A 25,025-nucleotide genomic window follows, 5' to 3' on the forward strand; every position below is an offset into this window, starting at 1 on the left:
TGGTGATTAATGTTTCCTTAAATGTTTGAAAATGTCATAGCATTTTTTTAATTTCAACCTGCACACCTCAACATACCTGTCTATATGTTGAGAAATGAAATAAATTAAGCAGGGTTGACTATTGATAAGTTGAGCCCTTTTTGTTTTTGACACTCACTCTATGTCTTATCAGAGTGTGTGTTGCATCTTTCAAGCATAGCATACAAAGTGACTCATTTACATGTGTTATTTCATTCACTTACCATCAAGATCAGTCTGACTTTCATCTGCATGTCAACACATTAATGAGCTTGTGTCCTCACTGAGAGGAGGAAGCGCCAGCGGACAGTGAGAGTATGACCTTGGTCAACAGGAAACTGTTGAACACTTCGCCTGAGGGGAATCTGACACATCTGTCAGGACATGAATATCCCATGAAGGGGCCTTTAATGTGGAAATGAAAAAAGCACACACCTTTTAAATTGCAAATGAGAAAATATCTTTTGGCTTTCAGGGGCAGAATGTCAATTAAAGCCTCTATTAGTGACTTTACATTTAAGGTGAATGAGGTTGATTTGTGTCCTACAACAAGCTGAAAGCCTTCCTCTAATTAGCTCGATATTTATGAATTATTTTGCAACTGAATACTGGTGTTAGAAAATCACTAAAGCTACTTTCAAAAAAACTATTAACCTGTTATTCTTTTATAAAATGTAAATAAAAAAATTAAAAACTATGTTTCTGTTTTCAAAAGAATTTGTGGGTTTATTAAAGTTTGAGACACAAATGTTAGAGGTCACGGTTTAATTAACCAACGTCAGTCTGTAACAACAACCAGTACAGACGAACAAAGCTAAAACTTACTGAAGTAAAACTAACAAGACCACTACAGAAAATACTCTGCAGAAAAGTAATCAGCAGAAATCGATCAATAAACAAAATGTTTTCTAAGTCAAAATGCAAAATGTGCAAGTTCCTGCTCCTAAATGTGGATATTACTAGTTTTCTTTTGAGTCTTTGATAACAGACTGACTTGTTCCAGAATGTCTTTTTACAGTGTTGGTGAGACAAAACACATAATTTAAATATTTCAGTCTGAGCTTTGGGCATTTTCCACTGTTATCAGATATTTCATAGAGCAAACGATTAGTCAGTTAATCAAGAAAACGACTGGCTGATTAATCTCTCATGAATTTTTAGTTCAGTTCTAATTTTTCTCTTTAAAGTTCAAATTTTACTTTAAGTTTTAGTCCTGGTTGATTTGCAGTTACCATGGTAACAGAAAGTTTGGTATAATACTACAGCCAACACATCTGGAGCAGCTCCTCTGTCAGAAATACAACAGACGACCAACTGGTGTATCTGTTTACAGTGCAACCTAACAAACCTATGTTTTGAATGACTCCAGCGAGGAGACGGATCCATCACTAATTACTAATGAGAACCACTATATCAAAAGGTTGTTACAAAATGGCCATAAATAGCATCAAAAACAGGGTTTGATTTCATGAATATCTTAATGACCGTCTCTTTAAATATTAATATCTTATATTAAAGGCGTTAATGTACAGGAATAATATTTTTCATTTATTTTCAATTATTGATAAATCAAAATGTAAGCAGTATTACTGTAGCTGGTAAAAGCTTATTCTGAATACAACATACTGTTTCAGCTGAGGGAAACTCTCACACCTTTTACATCATTTCACATTCTGGCGAAAAATGATGTTTTCCAGATTACAACAGTGTTTATTGTGAAATCTAAATCTGTCAGACAAACAGGAGAAAAAGAAGTAAAAAAAAATGTGTAATGTAAGTGCAACAAACAGAACACACTCTTTGCAAATCTAATCCCGAAACTGCAGGGATTAACAATATGGCAACATTGAGGACTACATTTCCCAGTCACCCCTGTGGTCCCGCCCTCCACATACCTCTGGTGTGTGCTCACGCTGCGCTGTGGGGATCCTGCTCCGCACCAGTTGCCCCAACAGCAGCAGCGGCAGCAGCGAGGCGCACGGCACTAAAAGTTTCTCCACAGGAATGGACGAGTTTCAGAAGAGCGTTTTTCTTTTCTGTCTCACACCTACGACCCGCACAACAACACGGGACTGGATATAAGGACCGACTGTGGTGATAAACCGTCAGATTTGGGATTTTTCTTTTTTATTTTGGTGATTTCTCACTTTGGATTGAAGATTGAACTACACAGGGGTGTTCTCTTCGTGTGGTCAGGAGGAAGAAAAAAAAAATGTGCTCCCCTACGCAGCCTCGCAGCTCTGCGGGGTTTGTCGTGGTTTTTCTGCTGGTTTTGACTCTGCAGCCTGGATCTGGTGCTAACACGGGGACGTGCCCCCCTCCCTGCGCGTGTTTTGGGGAGCTGGTGGATTGCAGTCGGATGAAAAGGGGCCAAATTCCAGACACGATCCCGGAATGGACAGTTCAACTGTGAGTCCAGTTAAAGAGACTTTGTTTATCTTATAACTGTCATTGACCATCTTTATTTCACGAACCCTTCACACCTCTCCCCTTTGAGGAGGTTTAGTTTACTGTTTTCCTTCAGATGGGATGATTTACATTCCCGTCGTGGTGAAAACGGGACGGGTTGTAAACCACATAAGGGATCTGGTGTTGCAGAAGGAAAACACTTGATTGACTAAGTTGCTTTGATTTGGTTCAGTCAGTAAAAACTTTCCTGCTTCACGTGAAGTTACAGGGTGAAGTTGAGGAGCATCAGGAAAGTCTTATCTTTGCCTCACCTCCTCCTTAACACCCAGTCATTAATCTAGTTGTGTGTCTCTTCGGTGTGTTGGTCCCTCTGAAGACCAGCAGGGAAGCACAATGTGTGTTTTTACACATCAATGTGCTTTTGTCAGCTCCTCCAAACCTCTTTATTCAAGTGTGGCCTCCAGTGCAGGTCCTCCGCTGGAAGGAGGTTTCCCTGTGAATCACTGTAGTTGGTTGTAGCAGTAGTAATGGTGCTAGTATGTGTAATTGTAGGGGTAATAACAACGCTATTAGTGGTTTGTAAACCCAGTTTCCTATCAGGTTTCCTCACTCACAGTCGCCCATAACGTCTCGATTGCTTTGACAGTGTGGTTGCAGCCACAGTTGCAGTGATTGAAGTTGGTGCCTTCAAGTGTTGGTTCAGTCTTCAGATTTCAGCTTCACAGACCTGGAGGCCTTCGAAGCCATAAAAGCATAAATCAGATGCAGCACTGGACAGTTTCCTAAAGTAATATGTCCATGAGATGAAACGGGGCTGAGCTCGGCCTGAAGCCTGCTGGAGCTGAGATACCAAACACAATCTTAATGGCTTGGTCCTCAGTGTGTTCTGCTTTACAGATAATTATTCTTACGGGATTTTTATTGCCCTGCGTTAAGATGGAGTGCTTGGTTTTTATTGTCCTGTGTTAGGCGATAGAGCTTGATTCAGTGCCTGGTTGAAGCTGTTGAGTTTAGTTTTTCTCTTTCTAAAATGTGCTGCTCTGGAAACTTGACGTTGCCAGAGAAAACAGACCCAGCCTGAGCCTCATAACCGAGGCCGGCCCTCCAAAGAAAATGAAAAAAAAAAAAAAAAGTTCCACATGGGGGGAAAAATTCTTTTCACTCTGGCATGCTAATTTACGAGTGGCTCTCCAGCACATCTTAAACCCCTTAAACCACCCGACCCTTTGTTTTCCAGCACCCCATTATTTCTGCTGAATTAGCAACTCCAGAGCCAGCGATGGTCCTGATTAAGGAGGAGCGTGTAGGATTAGTTTGAAACAAACTCACAGCAAGAAAAGGGGGAAGGAGAGAAACAAGAGGAGCACGAAGGGGAAGGATTAAGCCATGACTATCAGGGAAACAGGCTAAAGATTTAATGCTTTTTCACTTTTTACGGTTTAAGAGAGAGACATGGAAGTAGTTTCATCTTAAAAACAATATGTTCATCAAAACACTACGCCACTTAGTTTTAAAATAAGTACGCAGAGATACCTGTAACAACAGTTTCTTTCAGCAGGGTGTATACTGACTCCTTTGATAGTTTTACAAACATTTATCAGAGAAATCTGATGGTTTTTATAGTTAAAGAACTGCATGTATTTTGTAACATCAATGCTCAGTGAAGAAGGCAGGAAGTAACAGAGGAGGTAGACGATATTAGGAATCTTAGCCAATGCTAATGTACCGTTAAATTCCAGGTTAGCCTTGAATTTTAGGGGTTTGCTTATTTCAAAATAGGAACATAAACAGTTGTGTCCCTTGAGAATTGAAGTTTTACAAACAAACTTTTTTTTTCCAAGTTAAAGAACTTCAATTATTTGACCAGCTAACATTAATGCCAAATGAAAACGACAAGAAAGTACAAAAAGAGGTAGATTTCGACCAGGAATTCTAGTTCTTTATAGCTAATGCTAATTTACATCAGACGATTTAACTAGCTACTGTAGCTAGTAGCTGTAAGCCAGCAAGCTTCAGTTTATCATTCCTCCCTTCCAAACATCATTAATTAAAAAGACATGTACACACTTCTATTTATGCTTTTGGCAAACTTTGCTCTTTGCTGTTTAGCTCACATGCCGTTTTAAAAAAAAAATCTTTGGCTCCATCCAGGAAGGTGGTGTAACTCAACCAATTAGATTTCTTCCTGCCTCTGAAAAACATTTATGGACCTTCATTTGAAAATCTGCTGCTCTGGCCCATTGTTATCATAATCCAAAGCATTAATGACAGCTCTCAGCCTAAAGAGAAGCTCATTCATTCACTTTTCAGTCCCTGATAAGAAAGTCACCAGAGCAGCAGATACAGGCTGAAGCCTGTACGCAGCTCTGTATGTTATCTGGCTCTGCTCAGAGGCTGCTTTGTGAGGGAAGTGGAAGTGTCAGGGCTACTCAGGGTTTATCTAGGGAGTATGATAGGACACCTTTCCCATATGGCCCCCAGCGCTGGAATCACAACAACAACACACAGCTGCGTGCTTGGAAAGAAAAGGAGAAGGAAGAGGGGGGGTTGGTGGCTTTAGCGGAGCAAGTAAAACTCTGGTTGAGTGGTTCATGAAACTTTCCACCAAAGAACAAAAACAGGCCCCAGAAAATTCGACAGGGGTGTTTCAGATGTATGAAAGGCGTCCCTCTCGCTTTTCCCGGCATTGTGAATACATTACCAGTTGTTAGGTTCTTCCCCTCCTCCCGGAGCTCCTTGATGGGTTCCAGATGAGGGAGGTAAGGAGAGGGAGGAGGGGTAGGGGGTGAGTGGGGTGTAAAAAAAAAAAAAGAAAAAGAGAAGTGTCTGGCACCACAGCGTTGATCGTGCGCAGCAGCATCAATAACTCCACCACTTTATGGCGCACGAGGCTCCGCTTGCCAGACTCCTTGAGCTGGTTTTCAGTCTCCTTTTCAAAACAGGGAGCAAAAACAAGACTCTCACCCCCAGTGAGCTGCAGCCAAGACTGCCTCAGTCGAGTCCAGGACCAGACTCAGTCAAGTTTGAGTCAGGCACAGATCCAAAGGGGGGATCAGACAAAATCAAGACACAAACCAGAGCTAATCAAGTACTACGCAAGACTATAACAGGCAACAACCAACCGACATACACATCCCTCTAAATGTACAAAGGATGAGGTCTAAAGATGTGCAAAATCTTAAAGGAGTTCTGATATAAACCATTCAAAATCAATGCACAAGTAATGACTAATCAATACATCGATAGCTAGAGGTCCTGTGCTTCAATGAAATACTTCAAAATGCATTAAGTGCAAGGCAGAAAATGAATATAACATATACAAATATAAATAAAAGTGCATGTTATAATTCGGTTAGATTTGGTTTGAAGATTTTTATATATTAAAGTTATAAGGGGAAAGTCCAGACACCAGAAATGAGGTCTGGACTGAGAACTGAAACCTGAACTCCAGCACTTTTAATGACTTCCCTCCTTTAAGCACAAAAGAATCTCGCCCCTCAATAACTTATCAGCTTGTCTGTTTTGGCTTCTCAGCAGAGGCCTGGATATGAAGTGAGCTGTTTTGGCATGGTCCTACTTCTCTGTTATAAGGAAGGGGTGGAAAGCCAAGACTAGACCTTTAACTTAAAACCCCATAATAACCTTTTTTGGGCTTGAATGTGAAAGCAGTTTGTTTTGGAAGTTCTTCTGTTGCTTTCTGATGTTACTCAGTTCAGGCTGAGACGGGCTCTGGTGTCTCTCATGAAGACCTCAGAGAAGAGTACTTTGACAAGGTTTATCCTGAAGTTTAATGCACTTTGAAACCAAAGTCACACCCAGTCAAAGAGTTTGTTAAAAAAAAAAAAAAGACAATGACAGTGGACTTCAGGTGACAGTGTCAGGTTTCTCTGTTTGACTTTGTGTCAGTAATAAATCTCATCTCAGCTTATTTTTTCCTTTTAATTTCATCACCGTCAATCTTGCAACATTTCTCTGAACCTTGCAGTTTAATTACAGTGACTTTCTTTGATCGACTTCCTCCGTTCACAGTGTTGAGACACAATAACACAGAGAATTTGTATGTAATTACGTTTGGTGTGTAGACCCAGATGGAAGACTGCAGCAGTTGAAAAATAGGGTCCATGGTGTATACTTTTCCCTAACTTTTTTCTTTTTTTTTTCTCTCACAGGGACCTGAGCCATAACAAATTGCAGGTGCTTGACGGCACTTTGTTTTCCAAACTGCAACATCTAAGTGAAATGTAAGTTTGCCCTGTGTTCTCATGGAGGATCTAAGAGAAGAGCTTCCATCACTGTCTTACATCTTACAAACCTTTCTTTTCACTGTTGTTGCACACAGAAAACTGAACAACAATGAACTGGAGGCAGTACCTGACTTGGGCCCTTATGCTTCAAACATCACGACACTAATTCTGTAAGTAAACACCTTCTTTATTCTGATTAACACCTCTCCGGACTCTCCTGAGTGTCTGGATTGTAATCCTCCGCCAGGGTTGTCACTGCTGGTTAAAATCGTGAGCTGAGAAGTGGTCCAAACCCCCCCACCACCACCCTTCATTCCCTTTAGAGAGCAACCCTTTTGGCTGAGCCGGTTCCCAGACGGGCCAGTCAGAGACATGGCAGCCGGCCCCAGACGGGTCACGTGTTCGAAGACAAATGCCATCAACAGAAATGGAAAGGTTTTTTTTGGTGGCTTTTGCTTCTGGTGGTGTATTTTTAACCTGGAGGCAGGGACATGACGCTGGAAGGAAAGAAAACCTGTCATGTAAAATGACAAAAATCCAAATTTGGTGATTTGTGTGTTTGAGGTTGGAAGGACCATTACATGGTTCTGTTATGGGAACGCTGGTCAATCTGGACATAAGGCAGTTTCTCTTAACACCTTGGTCTATCTTAAAGATACGGAGGCCCTAAGGCGACATGGGAAAAAAAACTTTTTAGGCACCAGAAACTTTCGCGTGCACACAAGAAAGCTCAGTGCCAACGCAATGAGCCCTTATGGATCCATAAGTCAGTACATTAACACACGCAAGCAGCCTATATCATGCTGTGTTAAGATGCTGGGGTGTGTAAATGCATGTTTTTGGTGTGTATGTAAAGTTTTCATTTTGTATGTGATTAATTTGATGTGTATGTGCACACGTTCATGGTGTTTCACCCTAATCGGCCTCCCATATATAAGCCTACTTTAACATGCGCATGCGGAACTTTCTTGTGAGCAAGCGTAACTTTCACGTGCGCACGCAAAACTTTCTGGTGCGCACCAGAAACTCAGATTGTTTTTTCCCCACAATTTTTTTCCCCCATGTCCCCTTTGGGGCTCCATGTAAATTCACCTATGCTGCCATTCTGTCGAGATGAGCCTTTGACAACTCTGGAACCGGAATTTACATGACCAGAAAAACTTTCACGTGCACACCAGAAACTCAAAAGAAGTTTTTTTCCCCACAAGTTTTTTTTTTTTCCCCCCTGTCCCCTTAGGTGCTCCGTGCGCCATTTCATCCTTGACTGTTGTTCTCTCAGGATCACTATCCTGCAGATAAAATTCAGTACAAACCATCCGAAACCATTTTCATGTTTCATCCCAGTCAGACTTTAACCAGAAGACTCTGCTTTCAGAGCAACTTCAGATATTAGTGTGTGAAATCTCAACAGTTTTGTTTGTTTTCTGTGGCGTGCCTCTCCAAAACCAAGCAACATGAAGTTATTGTGGAAGAATGTATCTGTTGTCTGGCTGGATGTGGCGTATTCCTCATCAAGCCCTGACACGACGCTGTGCGGCAGCCGCAGGGCTCGCAGCCATCAACAATTTGTTTGCACGTTTAGCGCATGAGTGTCACCTCGAGCTATAAGTTTCAGCAGAGGAAGATTCGCAAGATGGTCGTTTTATTTAAAGCAGCTTTTTATGCCTCAGCTGTTATATTTGACTGTTATTATTTGAGGTAGACCTTGGAACACATGATATATCTGATTTAACCAAGTAAAAAGTATTGTTTTCTTCATTATTGGTTCCACGTACAAAAAAAACACCTGGCGTGAATGGCTGCATTGTTCCCCTAATGGTTAGAAAGAGGTCACTTGATAATTTTCAACTGCTATCTGTGGTGTCCAAGTGCCCTTGAACAACTCTTTAATAAAGTGCAGAGTTCCTGCATTGATTCGCTTTTAAATTCCAGACTTTCTCCAAACCATAATTTCTTGATTTGATTTGAGGATGTTGTTCAGTTTGGTTTACTGAAAGTTGTGCCGTAATTGTGAACTCTTCCTTAACACACTCCAGATTGAATTTTTACTAAGTACAGAACAGAATAACACGACACACAAAGCTAATGAACAACATGTATTAAGCAAAGGGACAGGGAGTAAGACAGGAAGTGTGTAGTTTGTGTGATAGCCAATGCTAATTTATGCTAGCTACCTGATTTCCCTGAATTGCTTGGTGTCATTGAACAATATGTAAAGCGACGTAACCTTTGCTGAACCACAGTTGATAGTTGTAGGATGATGATAAATATAAAAGTACAGTTTAACAAAAGCACAAGGAGAAAAGATTTGTCTACCTAAACTTTGATAGCGTTAGCAAACATTAGCCACTGCTAGCTTCAAAAGGCTGTAAGTAGTAAGAGAATGATTTCAGACACAGTGTTAACTAGCTGTTCTTGCTAATAGCTACAAGCTTGTTAACATGCTACTCCTGAAAAAAAACGCTGATATCAGTGTCATTTATGAAAAAGAAAGTGAATGACATTTAGATTTAGATTTTAAGTTTCACATTTGCCATTCAAAGTTTAGCAATTCAAAAGTTGTGTTTATTCAAAAACTTGGTAACGTGAAATAACTGGAGTTTTGAATTGAGTAACAGGAAAAACTTCCTGTAAAGCCTTTTTCATCCCTGTTAAAGTGAAGTGAATACAGAAATCTTTTTTGCCTTTAAACCGTGTCAACTGGTGAAGTCAAGGAGCATGCTGTGTTTCAAATGAGTAGAAAGCAGTGGAAGAAGAAGCAGAAACTGACATCCACACTTGCTCTCACTCACACTGCTGGTGTTGGCTGCTGCCCTCTTTCCTTCAGATTAAGTGGCGTAGTGTGATTTTTCCCTCCAGTGGAACATTTTTCCAGAATTTCTCTCCCTCCTTCAGTTTCTCCGAGCTGGGAGGGTAGTAAAGAAAAAAAAAGACCTCGGGGTATCGGATACCACTTATTCAAACAGCCAGTCAGACATAGCGGCAGCTCTCGCCGACTCCTTTGACCTCGCAGCTCCGAGTAAAAACAAACGGCAATAACCCTGCAGCTGGTAGTAATTGAGTCGTGATCATCTTAATTAATTGAACAATTTCACAGGAATTTATGGAGGGGGTAAACCCCACCGCTGCTAAATCCCTCTGCCTGTGTTCAGGGGGGGTTCAACAAATGACCTGGAGATTCCAGGTCTGATATAAGGAGGCGAACCTCTTCGTCTGAGGAAATGGGTATCCTGTTGAAGATGAGAATTACAAACCAAAACAGTAGCCATTATAGTAATAATCCATGACATTTTTAGAGCAAATATGTGTCCAGTAGTGATTTAACTCGGGCTGCAACTGATGAATATTGTTTTTATTTTCTGGTTATTTTTGATTGATCAATTTATTTTTTAGTCTGTTAAAAAATCTGTTAAAACATTTTTTTCCAACCAACAGTATAAAACCCACAGTTTTTCAGTTTACAGTGATATAACAAAGAAAATCAGCAAATCTTGACATTTTAGAACCTTGAGCCAACAAGTATTGACTTAAACTAACCCTAATTTTCAGTTGATCCATTAATCGATCAATTGTTTCAGCACTAGGTTCAAGCTCATGACAGCTTTTAGTTTTTGTTCTGTGAAGAAAAAGAACCAGGTAGGTAGTCATTAAGAGAAAATTAAATGACGACAAGTCCCACCCACACCGTTTGATTGACAAGTGATCTCTGAGAGCTGCAGTGCAGAAACACCCCAGTACTAACAAAGAAAAATAAAAAAAAATTCCAATGTAAATACATTTTTGTACTTTAAATAACCACCATAATCTGATGTGTTTTACAGCTCCTCTCTCATTGCACATAAAGGTCCTTCAGTTCACATATAATACGATCCGTGCTTCTCTCCACTCCGACAGCGAACCGTCGTGTTAGGATGATCAACAGTGAGATATGTGCAGGGTTTAATATGGCGTCCCAGCCCTGATTTTCATTACAGGCGCCGCAGCAGAGAGGGGGAGTCATCAGATGGCTCCTCAAAACTCTTGTTCTTTTTCCAGTAGGAAATACCACACACACACACACACACACACACACACACAGACACACACACACGAGCAAGACAGTTTTATTAAAAGCAACTTTCCAGTTAAAGAACTTCCCCCATTAAAAGCTCAACAACAACAACAACCTCATGCTGTATCACAGGATTCTACATAACAACAAAACTGTTGAGTGTGTGAATGTGGTCTGTTGCTGGCAGGTATGTGCTTGTGTGAAACCCTCATCATATCAGTGTACTAATAAAAAAGAAAAGGCTGTATCCGCTCTTATTACGTTGGATGAAGCTTTCGGTAACATGCTCTCTGTGGTTGGGATCACTGGCTCAGCAGCATTTATTAAGTACCTGTCTGCTGCTTGTCTCCGTTTAAGAAGGACTACATATTTTATCAATGCCTCGGGCTGTTATTGACACATGCTTGGCCTTCTATTGACTTCCACTAACAGCAGCAAAGCTCCGCAACCGCAGCCGTAATGACTCCATAATCACGTTATCTGCTTGCAAACTGGATGAACAAATTTGAAGAGTGTGGAGTTGAAGTGTTTGTGTGTGTGAGGAGTACTCACTGAGTGCAGATGTTGAGATTAGAGGGAGCTGTCTGGCCATGCAGTTACATACAGTTAGTTCATGGTTAAGTTTCTAAGGTGCACTGTGGAAAATATTTTTCATTGCAGAATGTATCTGAGAGGGCTGATAATGGAATAATTACTTGGCCAGGTTTCTGGAAGACAAACTTCAGGGTCCATCTCCTCGTTCTCAGGCAGGAAGTTAACAGCAGCCTCTCTCCTTGGCTCCACTCTCCCCCCTAAGAAAAACTGGAAAGACTGGTTCTCTCTCCCCGGGAGGCCCTCCTTCTCTCAGCGACCAGTCAGGGGAACATGAAAACTGAGATACAGGTGGTGTGCAGTGCTTTTGTTTGGGACCTGGGGGCTGTGGTGCGTGGAAAGCCCTCTGCAAATCTCCAAACAAAAGAGCTGCCTGTGCCATTTTCATTGCAGACAATGAGCCAATGTATATTTGTGACGTTTTAAGCATATTTTCTGAATGTAGAAGAGAGGAAAAGTTATGCAGAAACAAATGAAGTTGAAGACTGTGTTCACCAAATCCTGCAATGATTCGATTGTATTCAAATTCATTCAGCCGGTTCAGTGCATCATAAAATCTCAAATTCCTGTAATTTGGGGAAAGCTTGACACTTATTGTAGCTGCTGCCCCCACCCCCACTCTGCCAGCCCCCCAACCCACCGTATGTCCCTGGCACAGCACCAAGTTTGACTCAAGCCCTCAGCACTGAGACATGCGCTGGCCGGTTTTATTCCAGCGTTGCCCCACAGTCCTGCCAAACTCTGCAGGCTGCCAGCCATTTTGGATCTGTTTTGACTGGTGGATCTGATCTTCTGTATGTTTGGATCAGAAGGTTTTGCCTAAACGTGCTGTACTTTAAAGATGGAGAACCCCTACGTCTATGTACGATATATGCACCAGCAGTCAACACGTGTAAAGTGGGTGAGAGCTGTCTCAGTGTTATCACACTCAGTCTTTTGAATAGGTGAGACATCTCGATTTCACAGTGGTGTGGTGCCACGCTGTCTCTCACCCTCAGGTAGACAGAGGGAAAACAAAATCTGAGATCAGACTAAACAGCAGAGTCAGTGAGAGCCAAGGTGGGTGTAAACAGACAGGTCATCATACCTGATATGCATCGTGTTAAAAACACCAGGTCTCAGTTCTATATTAATGTAGTGAAAGTGTCAAAGCCTCAGTCCACAGAGAAATGCACACAGCCTGTATTCAGAAACTGAGCCTTAAAACCAGCTGTCAGGACTTCTGTAACTTTGTGATGTCACTGCTCTCAGTCATGCTCCAAGGCCCGCCCACCTGGACCCACCATCCAACCTTACAGGATTTGGTTTCGTGTTTACCCGAAATCTGCTATATTTGTATTCGATCGCTCAGAAAACAGTCAGCCAATCAGAAGAGAGGCTCAGAGCCCGAGAGAGTTTTCTAGTTTCGTTTATAAAATATCAAAAGATTGTGAGAAATGCCTGAAAAGTTGATTTCTTCAATTAACTGGTTTACTCCAATCATCAACAATCAAACCCAAATATTATCAGTTTATGATGTAAATCGTCTAAACTGAGGCTGAAACACGGGAATGTTTAGTTCAAACAATTAATCAGTGAAAATCAAAATAGCTGACGATGAATTCTTGCTGATTGACTCATGGCCTCCACCGCCGTCTGCACTGAGGCTCAGTTGACTGACAGATTCAAACAATCAAATATTAATGAAACCACATCCTAAATTAAACCCATATTATAAAACTGTCCGCAGTGTTTTCTTCAAGCGCTGTTGGAAAAAGAGTCAGAAAAACTAACATCTCTCTGGTCACTAAGGTGTAGCTGGAGGGGGACTGTAACCATCGGCATGAATACTGAAAACGAGGTCTGTAGTCTGGTGCATTGGAGGGAATTTGTGCGCCCCCCACCCCAACTCTCTCTCTCTGCTGCCGAGTCTCATACACAAAGAGGGCACTGTATAGACTCTGTTTATAACTAAGCAGTCCCTGCACTGCAATTTAGGAGGCGTGCAGCTCAGGAAATTGCTGGCCTCTGCCGAGGCATGCTTTCACTGAGGGAATGGTATTCATCAGCCAAGTAATTGGCAGGTTACTTTTTTAAATACCTTGTTAGTAATTACCTTATAAACAAAATAACACATCTCTGAAGCGAAAGGTTGTTTGGACTCGGTGCGAGGAGCAGTCGCATTGATCACACTGACCGATTTGTGAGATGTGCAGCATCAGCAGGAGAAAAAAAACTATGACAGTTTCACATTGGGTGGTAAGTTTTAGCTTCACAAGCGCGTGAGAGTTTGTCATTATTTAATACCTCAGGTTAATTGAGGGACTCGACTGTTTGCATAAGTGGAAATGTGAAATTGGTGTGTGCCACTAGTCAAATACACAGTATTTTTGTCATTTATTGGAGCGATGCTGTCTGTGTTTTCAGAGCAAACAACAGGATCACCAGGATCTCTGTGGAGCAGCTCGGGCCCTTCCTCGCCCTGGAAACGCTCGACCTTAGCAACAACAACATCGTGGATATAAAGGCCAACTCCTTCCCTGCTCTGCCCCTCAAGAACCTGTGAGTGTCCACCATTCTGTTTGTGCATTTTTAATTGGTTAGTTAAGCATCTGAAGGAGAATATTTCTGTATTAGTGGCTTTAATCATGTGCAGGAGCCCACAACAAACCAGTGCTTTTATCACGACATGAAAAAATGCCTTTTACTGCCTATATTTTTCATCTGACTTCACATGTCAAAACCAACCTTAAAATCTCTGTCTCAGGTTCCTCAACAACAATCGGATCTCATCGCTGGAGACGGGCTGTTTCACCAACCTGTCCAGCAGTCTGCAGGTTCTCCGGCTCAACCGCAACCGCCTCTCCACCATCCCCGCCAAGATCTTCCAGCTGCCCAACCTCCAGCATCTGTGAGTTTGCTGCATTCGCACGTTTGCATTTCAAATCATAATTTTGCATCTTATGCCATGATCTTCACTTCACTTCTAAATGATGGGAGGGAACTGATGAGTAATATACCCAAATGAAAGTTCAGTTAACTTGTCTATTAAACAAGTTTTAATATTTTTTTCACGTACTTAGAGACAGGCCCTGAAGTCCAAACTCTACAGTTCACTTCTCTTTCCTCCATTTTGAGTTGTCCTTGCTTATGTTCTGACGCTGCGTGTGCTGTGCGTGTTTCAGAGAGTTGAGCAGGAACAGGGTCCGCAGGGTGGAGGGCCTAACGTTCCACGGTCTGCACGCTCTTCGCTCCCTCAAGATACAGAGAAACGGCCTCAATCGCCTGATGGACGGAGCCTTCTGGGGCCTCAGCAACATGGAAGTCCTGTAAGGAACTTTACAAACGATGCGCGTCAAGTTTGCTTCTTCCAGATGTAGTATAAAGTCTGATTTTGTGTGTGTGGGCCTGCAGGCAGCTGGACTACAACAACCTGACGGAGGTGAGTAAGGGCTGGCTGTACGGCCTGCTGACTCTGCAGCAGCTCCACCTCGGCCACAACGCCATCAGCAGGATCCGACCTGACGCCTGGGAGTTCTGCCAGAAACTCAGTGAGCTGTGAGTCCGCTTTTTTTTTTTTCTCCTCCACCTCCCTCTCCACCCTTGTCCCCCCCACCCCCACCCCTCGTTATCCCCTCCTCACTTTCCATTCACACTCTGAACTCCCAACACTTCCGTGTTGCCCTCTCCTCCTCTCTGGCACTCCCGCCTGCCCTTCCTCACACTCCAGTTCCTCCCATCGCCAAACCCCATGTACACACACACACACACACACACACACACACACACACACACACACACACACACACACACAGACAAAGCAGTGTCTCTTATGCGCTGCCAGTCAGTGCCAACATGAAAGCACTGCCAAAATATTACACACCCCCTTATCCTCTTTCCTGCTCTGCTGTCACTTGAGACAAAACATCAGCCTCCGGAAGTCAAACTTATTTTTCCTTTCAGAAAATCTGAAGATTAAAATATTAGTTCCAGTTTCCTCTTGAAATGTGACGTAACCCTTCAGACTTCAGACATGATTTCCCGATTGCTCATCAACACAGTTTCCAGGAAGCAGATTGGATTTCCTTTGTTGTGGCTGTTGTTTACAGCAGCGGTCAGTGCTGTGTTTGCAGTGTCTGCAGCGTTTTTTTTTTTTCACAGATAGGTTGTTGTTCTTTTCCCCCCGTGTTTCTCTCGCTCTTATCACATGAACCTGAGAGTAAACAAGCCGTGTGTCGGCTGGGAGCGTGACCTGCTATCTGATGTGTTCTCATCTGAGTTTACTTAAAAAGCTCGTTGTTCACAACTGTTTGGTTTACGATTTCTGTTTCTTTGCTAAATCTTCTCCGACTCACTTAGAATAGAGGTTATCATGAAATGAAATCACAGTCACAGACTGTAGATAAGTCAAGGAATTTTTTTTCTATTTCCAGACATTTAAGTTTGGTGATTTCATAAATGTGTAAACATGAAACAAAACAACTGTAGACTGCATAAAGCTGTGTGTCCTCAACCGGACCCTCCTCATTTGTAGAGACAGCTATCTGTATAAACTTTTTAGATTAAATATGTGAATTTTAAAGGTCCCATATTTTACACTTTTCTAGTGTTTTTTTTTTTTTTTTGTGAAGATTTATTTGTGGTTTGAAGAACCCAAAACCATCTCAATATAGTTTTACATCTCCTCTCTCAGGCTTCTCTCTGGAGCTCTAGTAACAACAGGTCAGTCAGCTCATCAGAAGAGAAGAGGCTCTGAGCCTCTCTTCTGATTGGCTGACTGTTTTCTGAGTGATCCAATAAAAATATAGCTGATTTCAGGTAGACACTCAGCATAGCTGAGGGCGGTGACTGTATAGTTGTAACATCACAAAGTTACAGAAGTCCTGACAGCTCTTTTTAAGGCTCAGTTTCTGAATACAGGCTGTGTGCATTTCTCTGTGGACTGAGCGCTTTGATACTTTCACAGTATTAATATAGAACATAGACCTGCTTTATTATCAAACAACACATGGACATCTACCTTTATACAATATGGGACCTTTAAAAGGGACTTTGGAACCAGTTTATTGTTCTGGAGGCATAGAGGTGAGAAATGTGACAAACTGTGTGACATGTAAACAGCATGATACTGGATGAGGTTTGAGATGGTGATTATTGTGTATATTTGAATTTGTGTGATTTCCAGGCTTCTTGGACACCTATTCTCATGTTGTTGTTTTTTCTGTATCTGTCCTACAGTAACCTCTCCTCCAACCACCTGTCCAGACTGGAGGAATCCAGCTTTGTAGGCCTCAGCCTGCTGGACGAGCTCCATCTCGGGAACAACCGTGTGAGCTTCATTGCAGACGGAGCTTTCCGTGGCCTCTCCAACCTGCAGATGCTGTAAGTTAAACTCAGCTTTTTAACACAAAGTGGCATCTAATTCATTAGAGCACTGGTCACACATCCTCATTATCGTGACTTATCATAAACTACATACCCCAACAATAAGTTAAAAGACCACAATACCAAACAAAACCATATCAAAATAAAGTCTCCCTTTAATTCTGTAAAAAATGTTGAAAATTAGGATCAGAGAAAACTAGAAAATGAGTGATTCCTTGGACTCGTTTGAAGCTTCAGGTTTCAGATGCTTTGTGTAATAACATCAAATGTACCTACGAATCTGTTGGTGACTGGAAATATCCTGCCTGATTTGTTTTGGGGATGTGAGATAGATTAAGTGTGTTGAGGTCTGTCCACACACATAAAAAAAATGCACAACCTCGACCTCAACAACCCCCCACCCCTCCCCTTCCTCCCTCCCCCTTTCCCACAGAGAGGCTCTGTAACGTTTCCCCTGGTTACTTTAACTGGAACCAAATGTGAGCTGTGCTGCTGAGGTCACCGTAGGGCAGGTGTGCAGCTAGGTGGACATGGATTGCTTCAGGGCTTCGAACCCCTCCCCCCCAACCCCCCTCCCACATACACACACATACACACACCCTTCCTCAATCTCAATCAGCCATAACCAGGCATGCCGAGGAGGAAAATAACAGTTTGAAAGCATTAGAGCAGCCGAAGGATCAAAGGAGGCAATTTCTCTGGGAAATTCTTGGCTTTTTGATTCTAACACTGTGTATTTAGTTGTTTGGTGTATTTTCCCTCGTGTGGATAGCAGGATAAATGTCTCCATGTTTTCTCTAGCAGCCACAGTTTAATAGCAAAAAAATGTTCAGTGAACATCAACAGTTATAATCAGGGCTTGGTGTCATTCCCTCAAAATCAAAGAGCAAGAGGATTTGTTTGTAGAGCCTCCGTATTGTTACTAGTTAGTGTGGTGCAACCAGTTTCATTTTAATGATGTGTAAATCTCTGTTCGGTAAACACATTATAACTAGGCTCTAAGATATACAGGCTTTCATACCAGAAAATAGCTGTCAGCTGAAAGGCATTCTGGGAAATCAGCAGCTAAAGCAGAAGCAGTGAATGAGGTCGTTTGAGTGGAGTTCAAGACCAAAAAACTGAAATATCTCAGATTCATCAAAGATTTATGGTATTTAATTTTCATTAGTTTTTATTTTTACTTCATTGCAGGTCTACTAGTTTAGTTAGTTTGAGTGTTAGAATTAGATGCAGCTTCAACTGTCCAACAGCTCTATGGCTCATCACTGTAGTTAATTAACGACAAAATACTTGACATCATTAATACAGTGAATGTTTTGGACACTTGCACATGTACTGGTCGTACACTGAGAGCCAATCAGCTGGGAAGGCACCAAAATGCCCAACATATGTATGAAATAAACTGACAAGGACGAAAACTAAACATATTTTCTAAATATATTTTGTTTTGTTTTAGTTGGTTTTGTCTTTCTTTTCTTTCTTTTTTTTTCAGTTAACGAAAATGGTTTTTAACATCTAGTCTGCGTTGTTTTTCTTTAGTTTTAGTTAACGATAATAACCTTGGATCAGAGGCAACATTCCCTTTTGAGGGTAACTCACATATATATTTGTCACCACACATTGAGTTTCAAATGCAGCACACATGTTACATCGCAGCACTTCCTTGTAAAACTTTTTTTCCCCCTATGTAACACAGAAAAACCATCGCAGACTTTAAAAAGTGCCACAAAGGCCGGGAAGGAACTTCCTGTAAGGAATGGAGCCGCCTTGAATATAGTTTTAAAGTCTTAAACACCCCTCCCCCCTTATGAAATGTAAAGCCGGATAAAGTTTTATTAACATCGCAAGCACAGTTGTTTTCTGGGTGTGGATTTTTTTTTTTTTTTTTACAATGCGGTCTGTCTTTGTTTCCTCTTAAAGGGATCTCCAGAATAATGAAATCTCCTGGACGATCGAGGACATGAATGGACCTTTCTCTGCTTTGGACAAGCTGAAAAAACTGTGAGTTCATGTCCACAATCGGTCATGTTTGAAAACGATGAGATAAAGTCATGTCCGAAGCTGATCAGACGCTTTGTCATTTCCCCAGATTTCTGCAGGGGAACCAGATCCGCTCGGTGACCAAGAAGTCTTTCTCTGGCCTGGATGCGCTGCAGCACCTGTGAGTCGGCCTCATGTTTCACTGATTGTTTCCAAAAGTGCGAGCTGTAAACTAAAGCAGGATGAATCACACTGAGACACAGGGGCTTGTTTGTTAAGAGCCATGCACCCAAACTGTCTTCTCCCATTCCCCGGCTTTGATGTGGAATCCAGAAAAAACTCTGCCATTAGCATCTTTACATGTGTGCCAGACTGTATCGATCACCAGGGCAAGTGGAAAGGATTGTGTGTGTGTGTGTGTGTGTGTGTGTGAGAGTGAGTGTGTGCACAACAGCTGCATTTGATTCTAATTAGAGTTTTTTCCCAGCCGCTGCCAGAGCTCATAGCAGCCCAGACTTGGGCCTCTCATGATTAACACAGCAAACTGCTGCCCAGAGTTTTATTGTTCTGGAGCCCAGACCTTCTTTTTCTTCTCTCCATTGAAGTTTTTTTTTTTTTCGTAGCCTTCTCTCCACACGGCTGATGTTGGCAGGAAAATAGCTGCGTCTTTCTCCGCGGATCGTAACCGTCCTAATTTCTTTTCTCCTCGCTCCGCAGAGATTTGAGTAACAACGCCATCATGTCCATCCAAGCGAACGCCTTCTCCCAGATGAAGAACCTGCAGGAGCTGTAAGTGTGCTCATGTTCAAGGACAGTTTAAGTTAGTGAATTAGTGCTGATGTGGGACAGAGCACCAGGTGAAACTCATTACAGTCTGCTGGGAAAGTCAGCACCAAACAGCACTTACTTCAATGTTAATAACAGGTTCACAGTTTTCCTTTGTCTCCTTCAACTGAAGGTTAGTCAATCAAAAGTCAGTCTTACATGTTACATGACTTAATGGATTGTGTGTAAGACAAATTACAGACACATTGCTGGTGTACTCTTTCAAGCACAGTTTACATGGGAGTAATGTTTTCAGGGAGAATAGTTCAGGAAATATCGTTTCCAGTTTCTTGCTAACAGAAAATCAAGAAATAGTTCCCCCGCAAAGAAAAAACATAAATTGTTTCACACTTATGGAGGCTCCTTGTTTCCCCCTGTTTCCACTTCTTGTGCTCTGCTTAACTAACTGGCTGCTGGCTCCAGCTTCATATTTACTACACAGACAGTCTTCTCAGGGCGTATAAAGCAATAAAAGTGAATAGTTTGTCCTTCAGTTTGTCTATTTTCTGCATTAGCCACAGCTGATTCATGTGATAATATAATTCTCTAAATCATCTAAATGCCTTAGAGGAAAACAGAATCGGACAACCAACCATTTGAAATGATTTTACTGCAGAGTGGACTCAGTGTGTCTGATATCTCCCCCCCCCACCCTCCTTGCAGGCGTCTGAACACCTCCAGCCTGCTGTGCGACTGCCAGCTGAAGTGGCTTCCCGTCTGGGTGGCAGAACAAACCTTCCTGCCCTGCGTCAATGCCAGCTGCGCCCACCCGCAGATGCTGAAGGGCAGGAGCGTGTTTGCCGTCAACCAGGATGAGTTTGTGTGTGGTGAGCGATGCGTTTAACTTGGTGTAACACCTTTATACACACACACATACACACACACATACACACACACACACACACACACACACACAAAACCATATACCGTAATGCCTCCAGAATTTATCCAAGGCAGGTTTTCCATTTACAAAGTGACCCAGATTGTTCAGTATTTTCCTCAATGACTCCCGAACGAACTAAAGAGTCTCATGTAGGGAAAGTTATGGAAATTTACCACATGAAGTTTTCAGCTTTCCTGGTTACTGTGAGAGAATTAAGTAGAAAATAATTCAGTTCAGTGTAGATTATATTCTAAACATTCACTCTTGTTTTTCCTAGATGATTTCCCAAAGCCTCAGATCACCGTTCAGCCGGAGACCCAGTCGGCCCTCAAGGGCACCAATGTGACGTTCGTCTGCTCTGCGGCGAGCTCCAGCGACTCACCCATGACCTTCGCCTGGAAGAAAGACAATGAGGCCCTGAACGACGCAGAGATCCACAACCAGGCCCACCTGCGAGTGCAAGGGGGGGCAGGAGGCGAGACGGAGGTGACTGAGTATACGACCACCCTGCAGCTACGCAACGTGGAGTTCTCCAGTGAGGGAAAGTACCAATGTGTCATCTCCAACCACTTTGGGTCGTCCTATTCAACCAAGGCCAGGCTCACTGTCAACAGTAAGTATGGGATGGGAAAAAAAACAGCTGTTTGGCATCTGTCTTTATATACGAGGTCTTTAAAGTAAACCTTTCCCATTTCCAGTGCTCCCTTCCTTCACCAAGATGCCCATGGACTTGAGTATCCGTGCTGGAGCAACAGCCAGGCTGGAGTGTGCCGCCGTGGGTCACCCTTCCCCACAGATTGCATGGCAGAAAGACGGAGGGACAGATTTTCCTGCCGCCCGCGAACGCCGCATGCACGTCATGCCGGAGGATGACGTCTTTTTCATAGTGGATGTCAAGACTGAGGACATCGGTGTTTACAGCTGCACAGCTCAGAACACAGCTGGAGCAATCTCTGCTAATGCTACGCTAACTGTTCTAGGTGAGAAATGGCGCTGCCATGGTGGAAAGTCAAAAGGAATATAATATAAACTGCTACTATCTCGTTTTTCGTACCAATAATGAATTTTTTGTGGCTTCCTTCCCTCTGACAGAAACACCCTCCTTCCTGCGGCCCCTCATGGATCGCACTGTGGCCAAGGGTGAAACCGCTGTCCTCCAGTGCATTGCCGGCGGCAGCCCTCCCCCCAGGCTGAACTGGACCAAAGACGACAGCCCCCTGGTTGTGACCGAGCGACACTTTTTCGCAGCCGCCAACCAGCTCCTCATCATCGTTGATGCAGCCGAGGCCGACGCAGGGAAGTACACCTGTGAGATGTCCAATGCGCTGGGAACAGAGAGGGGCAACGTTCGACTGGCAGTCATATCCAACCCCAACTGTGACCCTGGCGTGCAGGGAGGCGTGGGTGTTGGCATGGTAGGCGGGGCGGGATCGGACGATGATGGGTGGACCACAGTGGGAATCGTTATCATAGCGGTGGTGTGCTGCGTGGTGGGCACTTCACTGGTTTGGGTGGTCATCATCTACCACACCCGACGACGGAACGAGGACTGCAGCGTCACCAACACAGGTGAGGTCATGATGGTTGGAGTTGACCTTTTTCGCTTTGGGAATCTGGGAACTATACTAATGAAAGTGCGTGATATAACTTGATGTCCTTGTGCTCCAGATGAGACCAACCTGCCTGCCGATATTCCCAGCTATCTGTCCTCCCAGGGCACCCTGGCAGACCGCCAGGACGGCTACATCCCATCAGAGAGCGGCAGCAGTCACCAGTACATGCCATCGTCAATTAGCGGCTTCTACCTGCAACCTAAAGACATGAACGGTAAGACACCTGCCCTTTCTTTTGTAGTCATAAATTATAACCCTTCTGCAGCATCACATTATTTATACATGACGCTGTTCATTCACGCATACAGGTCTTTGTCAGCTGGACACAGGAAGTGAAACAGACATGGAGGCATCCATCGATCCTATGCTCTGCCATTATCAAGGTCCAATAGGCTCGCTGCTTCGCCGAGACAACATGTACCCCACTGACCCATCAGAGGTCTACACAGGTCTGTACAGCTGGTTTAGTCAACTCCTTTGATCATTAATCTGTTGTTGATAAAGAACTTTATGCCCAAAGCCACATAAGGTACATGTGTTATCTCTAGAATTTGTCTTTTGCACTAAAGAACTAATAGTTTCCATTTTTTACTCTCAGGCTGTTCCATCGACCAACGGCCCGTCTGCATTGACTCCTACAGCGGCAGTCTGACAAGCTCCAAAAGGAGGGACTACTTCCTGTCTGAGCCTTTTGACCTATGCTCCTCCACAGTCCTGATGCAGCTCCCCAATGCCAATCTCCATCACGTCCCCTCACACCAGCAGAACGACCACCGACCATCTGTGGAGGAGGGAGATGTGAACGACTACGGCCGACCGCATGAGTGCCTTTCTCCCTGCAACACCTTCATGGGTAGGTCTGAAGTTAATCGGTTTTCCGAAGGTTTCCAGATTTTATCCATGCTTTGGTCTGAATTCTTGTCGTATCTGTCTCACGTAGGAACATTCGGGAAAGCTCCCTGGAGGCCTCAGCAGGACCTGTACACAGGCTTTGGCCCACCGTCAGTGACGCATAACGGAATAACCCTGCATGAGAACCCATACACTGCCCCGGACATTGATTCAGACCAGGAGGAGAATAATCTCGCAAAGGACTCGGCATCGGAGCAGAGCAACAGCGTTTATGAACAGCCGTTCGACAACAGCAGGACTGATCCTTTGCCACAACGTAGAACGAGCACTTAGTCGAGTGACTGAGCTCCTGTTTGCTCTTGGACAACCAAAAATGAAAACTTCTACCTCACTGAATGGACACTTCTGCAATAAAGGACTCCTCAAATGTGCAACGAGTGAATGTAATGGACAATTTGATGTTCCTGCAGGAATGACAAGGAGCATATTAACTGTTTATATTAGCTGTTCTTTAAAGACATGGCTTCAGTTTAATAATATAGATGAATATATACATTTTTTTATATAAAGTTTATTATATTTTGTAAATTGTATATAAACAGATTCCATTATTTTTGCTTACCTTTTGTGTATGAGTATTTTGCGCCCTGCCTATTCAGTTATTCCAGCTTTGAATGAAGCAACATTTTGCACATATGTTAACAATAAAAAAACACCTTAATGTGTGCTGCTACATTCACTTCAGTGCTACGAGTCTTCAGTGATGTTACCGTCTTTATCATGCAGGAGATGTGTTGGAGCTCGTGGAGGGGATCAAACACTGGTCTGTAGAGCAGAACCACAGACTGCCAAACACTTCTCCTGTGTGGTCCCTTGGTGGTGGAAGGAGTTACTAAACTGCAGAATCTCTTTCTGTATTCAAAAATCACTTGGAAGACCTTCGTCTTGTACCGACGCTTGCTAACCTGATTTGCAAGGTGCATACGCGTATGCTAGCTATGTGAAAGATAATAGACTCAATTATTTCTAATGAATCAACAAGTTCTAACACTATAACTATTATCACTACTACTACCATTGCCAACACTACTACTATAGCTAATTACTATCTGTCTTTTCCTACAGTTGTCTCTGTTACTGCTAATGTTAGCTCACTGCAGTAGTTCGCTATATCTGGAGCTACCACAACTACTAGCAACTAGCTACTAGCAGAAGTAAAAGTAGCTGAGAGATTAGTAGTAGAAGGAATAGTGGTAGTAATATTAGCATCATTGGCAGTAGAAGTAGTAATAGTAGGTATAGTGGCTGTCTTAAATGCAATACTGCAGATAGGTACGTCGAAAGAGTCATTGCTCACATTCGTCCTATTCGTACAGGCAGTGAAATCCCCTACTAGTGCAAAGTGTGGAAGAGATGTGCTACAAGGTCCACAGTCCTTTTGACATGTTAGCGGCCTGAGTTTTTTTTTTTTTTAGAACTACATTCCCTATTCGTGTGAACTCTGATAGCTAAAGCCTAAAATTAGCTTCTGCTCAGCATTATACTGCAGTTTTGCTCAAAAGGAGAAGAGCATCAGGTTTTGTCCCCTTTCTCTTTTGTTGGAGTCTCATTAGGGGCCGAATCAGGGCCAGTACTGACAGGATGAACAACTACAGCACCCACTAACCCTCACAGTGTACTTACAGATGTAAGTATTGCATTTAGACAGAATAAAACACCCAAACTTATCCTTTCATTATTGCCACTACACATACTGTTACTATTAACATTATTGCAGTTAACATACAACTAGTATTCCTGTTTCCTGTACTACTATCTCATATAATAATACTAATGTTACTCCTGCAGCCACGACCTATGTTACGGCTGCAACCACTGTCATTAATAATGATTCTATTGATGTAGATGCTAATAATTAAATGATACTTATAACCTAGTTAAACACAAACTTCCTGTTGGAATAGTCTGGTACAATATTCCTTAGTCCAAACTAGACTGTCTGTTTGCTGGATGACTCACCCCCCTCCCCCTCCCTGATCCCCCAGCCCTTCTCGCCTGGCGGTTTGTTGTTTCAGGCCTCTCCTCTTCAACATGAGGGAAAAAGGTGTGCTTGTGCACCGGGCTAGCTGTTGAAACTTGCACTTGGAAAGCGTCTTGCGGCTCGCTGTCTGCCACAGAGGAGCTGTGTTTATGAA

General features: G+C 42.9%; 1 protein-coding gene across 1 annotated transcript; it reads left to right on the forward strand.

Annotated features, from left to right (window-relative positions):
* Window positions 1–1,961: 1,961 nt before the first annotated feature.
* On the forward strand, window positions 1,962–23,569 carry lrig3 (leucine-rich repeats and immunoglobulin-like domains 3). Its single transcript, XM_023423019.2, has 19 exons — window positions 1,962–2,427; window positions 6,597–6,668; window positions 6,767–6,841; window positions 13,720–13,854; window positions 14,060–14,203; window positions 14,478–14,621; window positions 14,707–14,850; window positions 16,531–16,674; window positions 18,598–18,678; window positions 18,767–18,838; window positions 19,375–19,446; window positions 20,146–20,309; window positions 20,643–20,978; window positions 21,064–21,345; window positions 21,458–21,934; window positions 22,034–22,192; window positions 22,287–22,427; window positions 22,577–22,831; window positions 22,919–23,569. The coding sequence occupies exons 1-19, from the start codon at window positions 2,231–2,233 to the stop codon at window positions 23,161–23,163; spliced, it is 3,339 nt and encodes a 1,112-aa protein (XP_023278787.1). The 5' UTR covers window positions 1,962–2,230; the 3' UTR covers window positions 23,164–23,569.
* The last annotated feature ends 1,456 nt before the right edge of the window (window positions 23,570–25,025 follow it).

Source organism: Seriola lalandi, unplaced genomic scaffold, assembly GCF_002814215.2.
Source record: "Seriola lalandi dorsalis isolate HSWRI2012SDOR001 ecotype SW California unplaced genomic scaffold, Sedor1 jcf7180002054688, whole genome shotgun sequence".
NCBI classification, from domain to species: domain Eukaryota; kingdom Metazoa; phylum Chordata; class Actinopteri; order Carangiformes; family Carangidae; genus Seriola; species Seriola lalandi.

Bases quoted from the DNA above. Each gene is read 5' to 3' on its own strand.
- lrig3 (XM_023423019.2), top strand. From the start codon at position 2,231: ATGTGCTCCCCTACGCAGCCTCGCAGCTCTGCGGGGTTTGTCGTGGTT. The intron at 6,669-6,766 runs GTAAGTTTGCCC...TGTTGCACACAG, and splicing joins CTGCAACATCTAAGTGAAAT to AAAACTGAACAACAATGAAC. The intron at 14,851-16,530 runs GTGAGTCCGCTT...TCTGTCCTACAG, and splicing joins TGCCAGAAACTCAGTGAGCT to TAACCTCTCCTCCAACCACC.